At 36.7% G+C, this 16114-nt stretch overlaps 1 protein-coding gene across 2 annotated transcripts in view; it reads left to right on the plus strand.

Annotated features, from left to right (window-relative positions):
- Positions 1-16114, plus strand: part of Kap-alpha1 (karyopherin alpha1) — a 66337-nt gene that overhangs the window by 41095 nt on the left and 9128 nt on the right. For both annotated transcript variants that reach the window (XM_067154763.2, XM_068229382.1), the window contains exons 6-8: positions 5195-5399; positions 10532-10675; positions 13826-13985. In XM_067154763.2, the coding sequence (XP_067010864.1) occupies positions 5195-5399; positions 10532-10675; positions 13826-13985 (509 nt within the window). The remainder of the gene's footprint in view (positions 1-5194; positions 5400-10531; positions 10676-13825; positions 13986-16114) is intronic.

Below are 16114 nucleotides of genomic sequence, written 5' to 3' on the forward strand. Positions count from 1 at the left end.
ATCGGAAAACAAATGAAAACTTATATGCACAGTGCGCTATTTTTTAAATGAAAAATTTTTAGGTTATGATTGAAGTAGTCGAAGTTGGCGCAAGACAAGAGTTAAAATTTGAAAGAGGAGAACCGAAATGAAGGTCGTGGTTTTTTTTTTTAAATTTATAAATAGAGAAGGAAGAATAAATTAAACGAGGAAAAGTGATAGTGAAATAAGAGAAAGAATAAAATAAATTGAAGTTAGATGGTAATGAGGAAGGATAAGATAGGGAAATGAAGGAGGGGTAGTTTAGGGTGGGTTAGGAGGGTGGGTTATTGGAGGTAGAGAATGTGGGTGGGAACTATGTAAGGCATGGAAAATAGAATTGGGGTTTTGGAATTTGGAATTTTTGAGAAGAAGAATTAGGAAGTCAAAAAGGATATTGGGTTTTTCAGAAATGTCGTTTAAATTGAAATTAGGGTTGAAGTACTGGTCAAGGTGGATAAAGCAATTTTCAGTAATGTTTAAGAGGGGGCCTTTGTTAATGATTTTAAGTATATTTATGTCATTGTCAATACTGGTGAAACTATGCTTGGAGTCTTGTATGTGCTGTCCTATGGCAGAGAATCTGTTGTATTTAATGGCGTTGACATGTTCAGAGTACCTGATATTGAAGTTGCGGCCAGTTTGTCCGACGTAGGAGGAATTGCAGTTGTTGCATTTAAATCTGTATACACCAGATTTAGAAAAAGCATTAGACTTATTTAGAGATTTAGAGTTGTGTAAGATATCAAGACTTTTATTGTTAGTTCTAAAAGAAATTTTCATATTATGTTTTTTAAAAATATTAGTTATTTTATAAGCATCCTGAGTGAAAGTGAAGGTGGAAAAAGCAGTTGGTTTAATTGTGTCTTTAGATAAAGTGGTTTTTGGACGGTGTTTGAATTTGTTGATGATGCGGTTAATGAAGGATTTGTTAAAGCCATTAAATTTAGCAATGTTGCGGATGGTGTTTAAATCATAATTTAAATCTTTTTTGGACATAGGGGTGTTGAAAGCACGAAAAATTAAGCTGTTATAAGTAGCATGTTTATGAGCTTGGGGGTGCGAAGAATCTTGTCTTATTGTAGTTGCTGTTTGGGTTGGTTTTCTGAAAATTTTGTAAGATAAAGAAGAAGGATGTCTAGTAATAGTTAGGTCTAGAAAATTAAGAGTTGGTTGATTCCTCATTTAATATTACTAATATGTCATCGACATATCTCGCCCAAAAGAGGATGTTGGAGAAATTATTATTATTATTAATTCTTGTGTTTTCTAAGAAGTCGAGGTAAATTTCAGCAAGAATGCCAGAAGCAGGTGAGCCCATAGCCAAGCCATCTTGTTGATAAATGGTGTTGTCAAAAGTAAAATAATTATTGTTGAGAACTAATTTTAAAATAGACATGAAGTCTTGAATTTCAAGTTTACTTAGGTTACTGAATTTGTTAAGGTTGTTGTTTATAATGGGGAATAATTTTGGAATTGGAATACTAGGGTACATGTTGACAATGTCAAAAGAATGGAGAGAAAAATTTGGTTGGATTTCAAAATTCTTTAATTTGTTGATTAGATCAGAAGTGTTTTTGATAGATTTGTTGGATAAAAATCGATAATTTTTTAGTAAAAATGTTTGGATGAATTTAGAAGTGTTGTATAGGGGACTGGGTCTGTAATTGATAATTGGACGTATAGGAATGTTAGTTTTGTGAATTTTAGGGAGGGCTTTGGCGTTTCATGTTTATTAGTTTAGTTTTTTCTTGATCTGTGAGGAGAAAGGAAGTGTTTTTTAAAGTATGTTTGAGTAGGCGTTGGATTTTTGTGGTTGGGTCTTTTTTTATTATAGAAAAAGAAGGGTCACTGAAAAAGTTTTTGGTTTTATCTAAGTAGTCAGTTTTATCCATTATGACAGTAGTGTTGCCTTTATCAGATTTGGTGATAATGAGATTATTGTCATTGATTTTCTTTTTAAGATCTGAAATGGTTTTATTATCTTTAATTAAATTAATATTATTATTATTATTATTATTATTAATAAGAGAAGTGTTTTTGTTATTGTTAATGAAGATTTTTTCAAGTTTCCTTTTTACTTCATATCTGATTTCATCTTGTTCATCTGTTGGCATTTTGTTAATGGCTATTTCAGATTCAATAATTAAATTGGTGGCTACATTGAAAGTGTTGAGATTGGGCCAATTGTGTTTGAAGCCCTTCGAAAGAATTGAGTTTTCATCATCACTCAGAGTTGTTTTAGATAGATTTACGATGGGAGGGTGGAATTGTTCAATAGTTTTGGAGGGTGTGTTACGGTTCTTAAACTGGAATTTATGTGAAGAAGAGTTGTTCTTAAGAATTTTGAGTTTTTTCTCTAGGGTTTGTTGTTTGATTGACAGTACATGAAATAATTTATTGTCTACTTGAGTTAGGAAGAGGTTCCATTGTGCACTCGGGAGAAGATTAGCAATTTCTAGATGTGTTTCGTATAATCTATTGTTTAAAAATGATTTTTTCTTGTATAAGAAACGAATTTTGTTTTTTAACCAAATTTTGTTGGTTATTTTTTGGGTTTTTAACATGTGAGGAGAAGAAATGTTTTTTCTGGTACAACTTTGAAGAAATTTGGGGGTAAGATTGTAGGATATGCATTGTTTCAGGAAGTCGATGTCTTTTCCTAATTTAGCGATCTTGATCTTAAGGCCCATGTAAGAGAAGGCTTTTTGTTTAGCTTGGTTAGCTTGTGCATTTAAAGATAAAAACTTCATTGTTCCGTATTGAAATTATTGATGTTAACAATTAAATAATTGAAAAGGAGGTTCAACCTATTCAATACTTAAAAGAAAGAAATGCAGTAATCACATTCCTATTTAAATGGGACCGGTTTCGACCTTAGTCCAGGTCATCATCAGCCGTAAAAACATGTACAATGTTGATGAATATTGGAGGTCAGTTTCACACTTTGATAGGCACAAAGACACGACACCACATTCTGTCATGCACAAAGTCACAACACTATCAACTAATATACGAAGATAAAAAATAACTTAAAGTCGCAGACGAATAGATTTGTAGTAGAAAGCCGCCAGCTCCTGGTGATCAGCGCGGCACATTCAAGGTCATGCGCTGCGGTCGAACGCCAAAGTAGAGTGGAGAATATTTTGAAGGTCTAGAATTTGTCACTGTTGCGGGAAGTTAAGTACGTATATAAAAATATACGACGCAAATCAGTATAATTGAATGAGTACTTGTACTCCTGCTAAGTTCTTGGAAAACAGTTGACTTGAAAAAAACAATTGTAGAGAGAAGAAAAAATGTAGTAAAAAGCGCAATATCGGAAAACAAATGAAAACTTATATGCACAGTATATTAGTATATTAGTTGATAGTGTTGTGACTTTGTGCATGACAGAATGTGGTGTCGTGTCTTTGTGCCTATCAAAGTGTGAAACTGACCTCCAATATTCATAAACATTGTACATGTTTTTACGGCTGATGATGACTTGGACTAAGGTCGAAACCGGTCCCATTTAAATAGGTATGTGATTACTGCGTTTCTTTCTTTTAAGTATTGAATAGGTTGAACCTCCTTTTCAATTATTTAATTTTTAACATCATCACAGGCTTACGTTGCCTGTTACTAGTACCACTATATGAGTGACACCGTGTGTCTGCGTTTTCTGTGATTTGTTCCCACTATGTGAGGAACACCACAGGGTAGTAAGAGTCCCTGTGATTAGTACACGCTGAGGTGCACCATGGGTTTGCATTGCCTGTGAATGGCGCCATTATGTGAAAAACATCATAGGTCTACGTTACCTGTGCGACGTACAATACTTGGGAGTAGTACCATAATGTATGGAATACAGTGTGTCTACGCTACTTTTGATTAGTACAGCAACATGACAAATACCATGGTTCTACTTAACTAGTGGTAAGTACAATTATGAGGAGCCATTAACCTGGATTTTGAACCTCTTTAGGCAACAAACATCAAAAATGATGGTTGTAGGGTTCACGGTCGAAGGAAACACTCTTGGGATTGAAGAGGAGTAGATTGACGAGGACAGCCGAACATCATACAGACTTTGCTGTGATTGTGGCCAAACTTCAGTGATGGAGAAGGCACAAGAAGAAGAAGAAGAAGAAGAAGAAAATCTTCACATAAGACTGCATTCGACACTTCTTTGTTCCTTTCCAGTACTTAACAATGACTGCTCTGTATGGGAAGAGGAAAGAGCACTAGAGATAAAATACAAAAGTACAAGGGCAAGGACAGTGAAATTCCACACTTTGTAGGATGAAGCGGTCTGTACGCATTGCTGAACAGATAATCCTTGTCCTTTCGTTTTTTCTCCCTGTTTTTCCCCTTCTCCCATACTGACCCACCATTGTGTATATCCTTTCAATGTTCATCGTTCTATGTATATGACTTGATTTGCACGTGCTTTTCCATTTCTACTATCCCTGCAAGCGCCCGGACGGATTTCTCCTTCCCAGACATTACTGGACTACACTAAACAAAGTTAGGACTGGCCAAGGTAGATGTAGAGCTAGCCTGTTCAGATTGGGATGAGAGACATCACCACAATGTGATTGCGGAGAAGAGGAACAGACAATCGACCATGTTGCACTTGAGTGTCGTTTACATTGTTACAGTTCTGTCTGAAGCGAAGCTCTTCTTTGGCTCTCAAACGGTGATGAGCTTTAGTTGTGAACTTGATTTGGATGTTATACATATTGGATATAGTATTGTATTCATTATACAGTATGCTAAATAATAAATAACTACCATTTTCATTATGATTCCATTGATATGAAAAGAATCAATGCTTTGTTTTCCTGCCCATGTTGTAGATTGATATATGAATATTATTTGATCTCAAATTTAGGATGTAAACTTGTCTCCTGAGGCTAGTTTTAAGATACAGGTCGCTTCTGTTCATCTCTTCTGCTGGTTTTCATCTCGACCTGTGTGTTTGGTGGTAAACATATGATGAAAACTGACCTTGTTTTCTTTTGTCAAATGGAAGACAGAAAGGGGGAAGAGATGCTGTGGGCTACAGCTTGATTTTCTCGCTGTTACGAGAGTCGACTGCTCGTCGCTGGTGAGTTGCTACACGAGTGGCTCGACTTTTAGCCCTGCTAGTGCATGGCAATTCCTTGCTCGTGATCATGAGGGCTTGTTGCAGGCACAACCAGCACAACGTTGTGTCGGCTGCACTGCGGGCGGTGGGGAACATCGTGACTGGCGACGACGTCCAGACGCAAGTCATCCTCAACTGCTCTGCCTTGCCCTGCCTGCTTCACCTTCTCGCTTCACCTAAGGAGTCAATCCGTAAGGAGGCTTGTTGGACCATATCCAATATCACGGCTGGCAATAGGCAACAAATTCAGGTAAGACCGCCTTTTCTTTTTTTCTGTCAGTTTAGTTGTAGCTTTAACCTTTTACAGTAAAACCCCTATTTAGCATTGTTGCAAGGATCTCCCTTTTCTTTTTTCTTCTTCCCTTAAAAAAAGTTTACCTTAAGTCAGGGTTTAAGCAGAAAACACATCTTTTATTTTTGCCTGTATTAACATAATTGGCACCAACATACATAATTTACTCAATGACAGCAATAAGGAGATACTTAACTTATTTCACTGCATAATCATCACCACCGTGTAACAGTTGCATCCTTTGTTTTCAATAAAAAAAGTTCTGATTTTAAAATTACATCAGAATCATAATTGATGCATGTTCAAATTTTGCCCATCTAGCTGCTTAAAAGGTAATTGGAACTGCATATGAATGCACAATTTAAATACATATGTGGCTTATGGGCAGTTCAGCAACACAGTCATGTTTGCAACATATCACACAGAGTATAAATAAATAACGGATATACCTACGACACATCATTTATCGGTAGTTTGACAACATGTTCGCAAGATAGTGTACAGTTTATTCACCAGTGACCTTACGAATTCTCGTTTGAAATACGTAAGGCTGTAAGTTTCATAGTTTTTGCATGCAGCCCATCATAAATGTCAGCTGATCATATTCAATTTTATTGTCTTCACAACATACATTAACATTAATTGTCTGTTCGTCTGGTTTCAACAACGGCACTTTTACACGTTTTGACAACGTTTTTGAAGTGTCAATACAAATGTGTGTTTTAACATATTGGCCAGACTCACAGTAAATGTGTGTGTCAAACTAATCTATGTTATCATCTCAACTCATCCACCTTCACAGGTCCACAAATATGACACTGCTATTTTGCTGGAACTTTACAAGAACTGTATTCACAACTGTCATATAACATTTTAAGGCAAACTTTGATTAATGAATTGTGCATGAAGGTTTACAACACTGTGTTAACTTTAAGGAAGTTATGTCAAGGTTAACATGTTTTTAGTGACAGAATGTTGGCTATTTCATCTGTATTTTTCTGTGTATCCTTTTTTTATGTGTGTTATTTAAACATCTATCTTAATTCATGTATTGTTTGAGCTGAGGAGGCTTCTAGGCAAACTGAAACCAGTACTCATTTATTCAATTTTGTAAAAGTACCTTTTACAGTGTTGATTGGTGGAACATCCTTTGAGTAATTCCTATTATATAAGGCTGTAAGTTACCAGTTATCGACAGCCTCACCAGGAAATACTGGCACCGTACAGCTTTCAGAGCCTTAAAGCTAGGGGCACACTGATATCGGAACGTGTAAGCAACCCTATACCAGCCATCCTGCTAATTTTAAATCTCTGACAGCACCGGTAATCGAACCCTGGTCTCTGAGGACAACAGCTAATAGTGCTGTCACACTATGGAGGGGGACGTTTCGTAAATCATAGCAGCGGTATTATATATTTCAAAACGCACAACAGCACAGTGACTAAAATATATACGATTCAAAATTTGTGTCGCTCTGTATTAAATGCAACCGACAGATTTGATCTGTGCACATTGGTAACTAGTTAATAATGTTTGAGTCACCGTACCACACTCTAGGATGGGTGTAATTGAAGTTAAACGGTGGTCATCATGAAAATTGCAGTTTTCTCTGGCAGAAATCCACGTCTGTATTGTGCAGAGCTTAGAGAGGTTTTACGTGATAATACTTTGCTATATCGAACTGTTGCACATTAGGTTCAGTCCTTCAAACTGGAACATGTCGACTGTCAGGCAGTGGACAGTGTCAGTGGCTGTTATCGAATAGTTCTGAGTGGAAGGAAGACAGGTGTAGGACTGTGCAGGAACTATCCACGCATGCGAGTATTTCCATGTTGAACAATAATAAAAAAGGTGTTTTAATTTGTTCCACCTATTCAATACTTATATCTTCACTTACAGTGGTTACATAAATAGATTCTTAGTTACATGGGACATGTTTCGCCCTCAATTAAGGGCATCTTCAGCCTAAACACAATCATCAACAATACAACTAAATTAAAAGTGGAAGTTAAAAATTTAGTCAGTTATTAAAATTCGGAACATAAAAATGTGAAAAGTGATACAATATATAAAGATGCTAATGGAAAACTGTCTTACGATTAAACCATAATCTTGTCGGAGACTAAAACTTCTTCTATTAAAATTCTAATTAAAAACAGTTCATATAAAATATTAGTGGAAAACCAAAGTGGTAATAATATAAAGCCAACGACATGAGGGCGTGAACACAAGCATAAACTTGATAGTCATGAATACAATCTTTCCAAGGCCGCTGATGAAATTCGTCAGCAAGTGAGACAGAAGCATCTGTTGAAAAATTGTAAGTGTCGTATACGACACCAGACTCAGAGCCAACAGACGGGCAGCAACCAACACAACAGTAGATAACAAATAACAACTTCCACTTACATAAAACATTATTTCTGCATCTACTGACATTTTCTGGCATGGTTTCAGCCATTTTTATTACCTACCGGTGCTAAGGGCCACTTACAGTTTTTCAACAGATGCTTCTGTCTCACTTGCTGACGAATTTCATCAGCGGCCTTGGAAAGATTGTATTCATGAGAATCAAGTTTATGCTTGTGTTCACGCCCTCATGTCGTTGGCTTTATATTATTACCACTTTGGTTTTCCACTAATATTTTATATGAACTGTTTTTAATTAGAATTTTAATAGAAGAAGTTTTAGTCTCCGACAAGATTATGGTTTGATCATAAGACAATTTTCCATTAGCATCTTTATATATTGTATCACTTTTCACATTTTTATGTTCCGAATTTTAATAACTGTCTAAATTTTTAACTTCCACTTTTAATTTAGTTGTATTGTTGATGATTGTGTTTAGGCTGAAGATGCCCTTAATTGAGGGCGAAACATGTCCCATGTAACTAAGAATCTATTTATGTAACCACTATAAGTGAAAACATAAGTATTGAATAGGTGGAACAAATTAAAACACCTTTATTATTGTTGAACTGTAAAAATTTTCAATACGGACCTAAAATGAGGTTTATAACATGTAATATTTCCATGTTGTCGAAAAGGTACGTCCAGTTCACCTGCCATTGGGGGTGTGTTAGAAAATAGCTGCTCTACTTCGAGGTATATGAGGACACGAGTTCACTTTTTTAAAAAAAAAACTTACCACACTTCCTCTGTATGTATATATGAGAGTTGATCAAATATGATGAGGCTTTTTAAGAAACTCTTTATTACATTCTCAAGTGTTATTTGTTCCTCTTTACAATACTTACATTATCACGTTTGGATACTTTCCTCCTGTAGTGTTTGTCCTGTGTTCGTAGTCTTTTACCACTTTGCTCATGTTTCTTCCCTTTTCCTGTACTTATCTTTTGTCTCCTTTACAAAAAAAATTGATGCCAGCTAGGCCATCAGATGATACAGAAATTGATTGCCATAGACAAAGTCTTTGACAGTGCATTGGATTGGGAAAGAAAATTTTTCTTTTCGAGAAAATGAGGTTACAAAGAAAGTTTACCTTGTTCGATATTGATGACAGTATAATTCTAGATAAATGAGGTAATTCACCTAATCAATACAATACAAAATTAGTACTTCAATTTATTTTAATCATGGCACTAGTTTCGGCCTATTGATATTAGGTCATCATCAGCCATATCAATGTAATAGAACTGGGCATGGAATAGACTAAAGATTTCTGAAGGGTTAGAACAGCTGAAATACGTGTTCATATCTGATCATGTAGATAAATGGAATGAAATACTTAAAGTAGGAAACAATACGTCGAGTGCTTTGATTACAGCAGACATTCAGTATGCCCTCCTCCTACTTCGATGCACAGTTCACAACGGTCTAATAGTGATGTTTGGACTCTGTCGCGAACGATCCGGAAAGCTGCCTGTATTTTTGGTACAAGTTCATCTTCTCGTTCTATGGGGTTTGCACAGTAGTCAGTTTGTACAGAACAAACTGTACACTGCCTACTCAGGCTGGGAATCGACTGTGCGAAATGAACGAGAAACTTCTGCATTCGCACCGAGCATTACCTGCGTCCCCTTCCCTTCCGACATACAGGCAGTGGCTGGCTCTTTCAACTGTGCACACAATCTGCACAAAAATTTCTGCAGGTTTAACATATCCCCATGCTAAAAACCAAATAATAGTGCGATATACCCGTGTATCTCCTGTTCGCTTATCGTAATGGCAACTAGAGAAGCAAGTGTACAGCGTGTCTTAAGTGTTCCTACCAACTCTTCACTATTGCCACCTTAATAATTGTCAACATACAACATACCAGTTTTTCTAAAGTTCCTTTCATATGACTTGATTTATGACTCATTTGTTCCATTACTTAGAATAAAGTGAAATTTTGATGAATATTGAATTTTCACGACCGCATTGTAATCGAAACAGACTTTCAACGTATTAGGTCGTGTTACGTACATGTAGTACGTGTTGAAGAGATGTTAAGTACAGAACAAAAATGGCCAGCCGGACACCAGTGGGATCCGAACCTACAACCTCCCGATTTCGCGTCGGTTGCTCTACCAATTGAGCTATGGTGGCCCAGGTCATCTTTGTTCTGTTTGAAAGGATCTGAGCTACAGGTCTGGCACTGCTGCTAGCACACTGTAGAGTGCGTTTAAGTCGCCCGTTGTTACTTAACATCTCTTCAACACGTACTACATGTACGTAACACGACCTAATACGTTGAAAGTCTGTTTCGATTACAATGCGGTCGTGAAAATTCAATATTCATTGACATGCCCCACAATGGGCGACTTAAACGCACTCTACAGTGTGCTAGCAGCAGTGCCAGACCTTTAGCTCAGATCCTTTCAAACAGAACAAAGATGGCCTGGGCCACCATAGCTCAATTGGTAGAGCAACCGACGCGAAATTGGGAGGTTGTGGGTTCGGATCCCACTGGTGTCCGGCTGGCCATTTTTGTTCTGTACTCAACATCTCTTCAACACGTACTACATGTACGTAACACGACCTAATACGTTGAAAGTCTGTTTCGAAAGTGAAATTTTGTTCATTTCATGATATTCTGACAGGTAATTATATGAATGGATTTTTTACTACTTCCTTTTACTTCAGGCCGTCATCGACGCCAACATCTTCCCAGTATTGATTGATATCCTGGGCAAAGCAGAATTCAAGACGCGGAAAGAAGCTGCATGGGCCATCACGAACGCCACGTCTGGTGGCACACCTGAACAGATTCGATACCTTGTGGATCAGGTAGGTGAACACATAGTTGCTGTTTGTCTGTGCCTTAATGCACGACAACTTGTGTGCTTGTATAGAAGCGTTGCGATTTTCGAACCAAACTACTGCTCTCCCAATTCAGTTTACAATCTCAAAACAAAAAACAAAAAATACTTCCTAAAAAATCTGCCTCTTTATGAGTTACACATTCTAATAGGATCTATTTGATTACTAAGAATATTATTTAGAATGCCTACTATTTATTTACATTTTATGACCTTCATTGGACCACTCTAGCCAACTCTATACAAAGAATTTTTCAGTTTCCTATCAACCCAGTACTTCTTCATTCTCTCAGATCTTATCTTTCTTTCTTAATCAGAAATCACCCTTCCTATTGTCTGTTGATTCTGGTTTGTTTGTGAGTTTCCTGATTGTGTTGGTTTTGTTTCTTAAGTTTTTCACTCTATAGTTCATCCATATCTTCCTTGATTTCTACTTGATACCTTCTGATATGCCAGATGAATCGGGTAAAATGTTCACCTCAAATAATTCATCATCGTAGTCATTTTCTTGTTACTTTCATTGCCCTGTCTGTCTCGTCCTTTGCTTTGACAGTATGAAAGTGACCGAGGTATGAGCAAAGTTATTAATACCATTCCTTATGCAGTCAGTTCCCGTTATGAACTGTGTGAAAATATCACTCATAGGGTCGGTTGGTGCATGCAATTTCAGTGGGCTTGACAGACTAATATGTAATAGCAAATGCTGGCTTGGTGAGGAAAGCAACCTGAAACTACCTCACTCCTCATTTCTCTAGTATGCCTGTTCAGTGATGCCTAGGCTAACTATGACAGCTGTTGGCAGAACTGTGGAGGATCAAACCAGCCTTCGGGCTGAATACCCAACATACTACGTGCAGTCATTTTCTTAACACACGGCTTCTTCACTACAACCCTTCTTCTCTTTGAACTGTCCTTGTCATTTCTTTGTAGTTTCGGCATCCTGTGTGCTGCATAACATCTTCCATTATCTTCTTCTGAGGTCTTCCTTTTCCTTTCTTTCCTGAAACTTTGCCTCTTTTAAGCTTTTTAGTCTTTGATAAATTAAAAACTATTGCTTATCTAATGAGCTAAAGAGGGGGGAAGGAGTTCTTTGTGGGAGAATTAATCGTGTTAGTGTCTGTTGACTTTACATTCTTTCTTTTTTTTAAAACTGTGGCGGTTCTTCATAATGTTCATCAACAGTTCATAAATTTGATTTAATAACTAATAATTTTTAAGCCTTTATGCATGTTTTTAAACAATTTTAGAAAAGCTGTGTCTTAGTACATTTTTACTGTTCTCACCTAAGCAAGGACACTTGTAGCTTATGTTGTTTGTATAAAAACGAAACATGTACTAAACTACTAACTGAAGAAATTGCTTGAGGCAATAAATATATAGTATCAATAAGGTGAAATAAATATTTATCAGATACTTTAGACATTGATATGGATCATGAAGTTGATTGCCTGCAGCTTTTCAGTCTGTCAATCTCAAATGCAGAACTATAAAATACCTATTAAAAAATGAACAATTATTATTTCCAGGTATTTTGTAATGTAGTGTGTTCCAAGTTCATTCATGTTCGACAGACTGTAATGCTTACAAGTTAAACTGATTAAACACTGGAAAAGAATAGTTTCATTCTTTAAAAAAACACATACACCCCTCCACCACACTTCCCTCTTTTACGATTCAGCTGTCACAAACACACAGCACATTCCAAATAAATGTCTTTTACAAACTGTTCCCTTTTATTTTAATAGAAAGAGATTTGTTAATTTATATTTTCTTTTTAAAAATCTCTGTGCATGCTTTTTTTTAGTCATTGCTATTCGTGTCAGAAAGTTGTTAATATTAGCTGTCTGTTCTTTCCACAAATGGGAAAAATGCCAAATTGTTTACATGAGTGCTTAATGTATAAACAGGGAAATTTATTAATTACCAATAAATTAGGCATAGGAAATTCCTAACAGAGGTGTGATTTTTTTGTAGGATTGCTACACTGCGTTTCTTTTGATTCTATAGATAATTCCATGTTAAGAAAACTGTACGGCTCTCGTTGACCTACAAGGCGCGAATACACTCCCCCTTAGGCACCGTTAATTCCTCGTGATTAAGGAATGTTATAATTTATTTTATATTGTATAATGAAATAAATTAAAATGGATGGGGCATTTTTGTCCTTGCATTATTAGAATAGCTACTGAAGCTTTTCATAAATACATTCGCAGGAAAGAAAAACAATGGCGGCAACAGCCATCACTTTGTTACCGTGCTTTATTTTGCATCTGTGTTGCTTTGGTGCATGTAATGCGTTACTCTGTGAATCCTGGCAGCTTATTACTGTTTTAGATAAGTCGTCTATTTATGTGTTGCGTACCTTTCTTAGTCTTTGTCAGTGCGTACTTGTCTTGTGTTCGGTGAGTGTTATGTGATTAATTAGCCTACGTGTGCAGTTACTTTCTTTAACATTAATGCAGTGATTTATTTACTGTATGGATGAGGCTGAGGAAGAAATAAAAGTAAACTGTGCCTAATTTGCAGCTTATTTTCTTCCCCCTTTTATCTTGAACATAAAAACTGAGTTTCACAAATTTATATTCCTCCATTTACCCGTTATGCTGTGAACATCAAAATGTCTCCTATAAACACCCCCATCCCCTAGAATTCAAAAATATAATTTTCCACTTCATTCCTACTACTTTTTATCTGTGTTTCACCAACATATGTGCTGTTGTTTTCCCATGATGTAGTAAATCCCCAGTCCCCTTGAGTTCATAAAAATAATTTTTGGCCTAGTTTCTTCCCCCTTTTATTTTAAACTTCACAAATTTACGTTCCACCATTTCGTGATATGGTGTTGAGTGTAGCCATTCGATATGGCAGTCCTGTTGTAATAAGAGTAATATTGTTTCCTTGGAATGATTTATAGGAGAGATCTCTTGATTTAATTTTTTTTTTTTTTTCTTTTTTTTTTTTTTCTTTTCAGAAGTGGTTATGACTCTTATGAGTTGTAGTATCCTAGTATTATGTGTATTATTCATGCATGCTGTTGTTTTTAGGAGAGGTAGGCTATATATATTTTTTTTTCACCTTGATTTATTATAACAATTCTTGTATTTGCTGTTGTTTTCAGGGCTGCATCCCTCCATTGTGTGATCTGCTGACTGTAATGGATGCCAAGATTGTACAGGTGGCTTTGAATGGCTTGGAGAATATTCTAAGGCTAGGGGACCAGGATGCCAAAACACATGGTGGCATCAACCCTTACGCTGTGCTCATTGAAGAGTGTTTTGGTAAGGCATACATTTGATCATAGATAATTCGTAGAAAAATGAGAATTCATAACAGCGCAAACGCAATGACAGATTAGTAGGGACCTCTTATTTCCGTGAATCGTAAGGTACATGTAACACGGATGTTTGGGTGTTTTTTTTTTAAATGTCTATTGCGCTATTTGCCAACATCTTACAGGTTTATCATATCACAAATTTGTCATTTTACCATGATTTTTCACAAATTGTTAAGTAATTCTTGATTTTTTGTGACTTTTCATGTATTTCACATTTCTCTTGACTTTTCATGTATTTCACATTTCTCTTTTGTAATGTTGGCCAAATTTTGTATTGAAAACTGCAATACGTGGTAGGACAATCATCCACCAATCTGTCATATAGAGTAGGGCTGAGATTTTTAGGTTTTAACCTATTTTTTTCCCTTGCTATTTAATTTAAAAATTTGAATATATATCAATTGTAAATTACGCAGTTATTTGTGGAACTAGAGGAAATGGCAGCAAAAATTGGCTTATGGGTCATCAAATCTATCAAGAAAATGGACAGTGAACCAAACGCCCTGGTATTTGCTGATGATGTGCTTTTATGGGGAGAGACAAAAGCTGAAGTTCAGAATAAAATGAATGGAACAACACATTCAAAAATTTTGGACTGAAGATGAGCAAAACAAAGACAGTGGTAATGACCATCAACAGGGAAAAAACAAGCTCAAATATATTTCTGGACAGAGCAAAAATCGAATCAGCTTCCCACTTCAAGTACCTCAGAAGCACAATATCGAAAGACAACGCTGTTAGGCAGAAAATACTTAGCAGGACACAGAAAGCATCAAACTTCTACAGTCAAGTCAAGGAATCTCCTCTGGGACTGCAAAATACCACAGAAAGTGAAAACAATCATGTACCACACTTACTTCGTACCAATCCTCACGTACGGTTTAGAGACATGTACCCTACTAAACAAAGACTTCAGTAGAATCCAAGCAACTGAAATGAGATTCATTAGAACCATGAACCAAACAACCAGAAAGGCCAAGATTGGAAATGAAGTGAATAGGAAAGTAGCTGGTATTGAGGTTCCTATTATCAGTGTCATAAAGAAACGCAGACTTCAGTGGTATGGGCACGTAATGAGAATGAACAGGGAAGACCTGCCAGAAAATATTTCGACCTTAATCTCGTAGGAAGAAGACCACAGGAAAGACCAAGAAAACGTTGGATAGAGACTGTAAGATCAGATGTGGAGGAGAGAGGATACAAATGGGAGGATGTACTGGATCAGAAGATGTATGAAGACAGGAGGAGATGGCGAGCGCTTGTACACTACACCCGGGAAACTGGAGTTGGGAAATGATGTTGATGGCACCCTCTCTCAAGAACACACTATAATGGATGTGATAGAATCCATCAGACTGCGCTGGGGTGGGTATGTACTGAGGATGCAGAATAACAGAGCACCAGTAGATCTATACAAGGGATCCCTTAATGGGAAAAGACCTTCAGGAAGATCCTTCAACACCTGGAAGAAGGAGATCAACATGGTATGTTGGGCCCTCCAAATTGATAACTGGGAAGCGCGGGCTTAAGATTGAAAAGGATGGAAGACGATTGTGAGATCGGTACGGGAACATCATGTCCCTCAGAAGCCTATAAATTGAAGTGAATATATACCGTATAATCCCGAATACCACCCAAACTTTTTTCCCCAAAATATTGGTTCTAAATCTTGGGTGCGGGTTGTATTCAAGCTGTTCATTCTCGTAAATATTTACTACGTTTACATGGAGTATTGTTATAGATTTGAATATGGTTACCATACTCACTATACCACATGTAAACAGGCATTCAGGTCTTATTGTGTTTTAGTTGTGTTCTAGAAAACAAGATTAATTTTTTCTCATTACGGTTACAGTGGCATGTAAACATGAATTGTAAGGTAGTGAAACAGGGTAAATCAAAGAATATGGGTAAATGTGCAGTAAAGATGAAAGTTGCTGCTGCGGATGCTCGATCGTCATTTGTTTCACAAGTGTTGCTGGCATGCTGGGTGCTCGAATAGCTGATCTCGCGGGTTATCGTACTTTGCGAGAGTAGAGACGGTTGGTTATGGAAGTCTACCTCGCTCACATT

This window comes from Anabrus simplex, chromosome 10 (assembly GCF_040414725.1).
Source record: "Anabrus simplex isolate iqAnaSimp1 chromosome 10, ASM4041472v1, whole genome shotgun sequence".
NCBI lineage: Eukaryota > Metazoa > Arthropoda > Insecta > Orthoptera > Tettigoniidae > Anabrus > Anabrus simplex.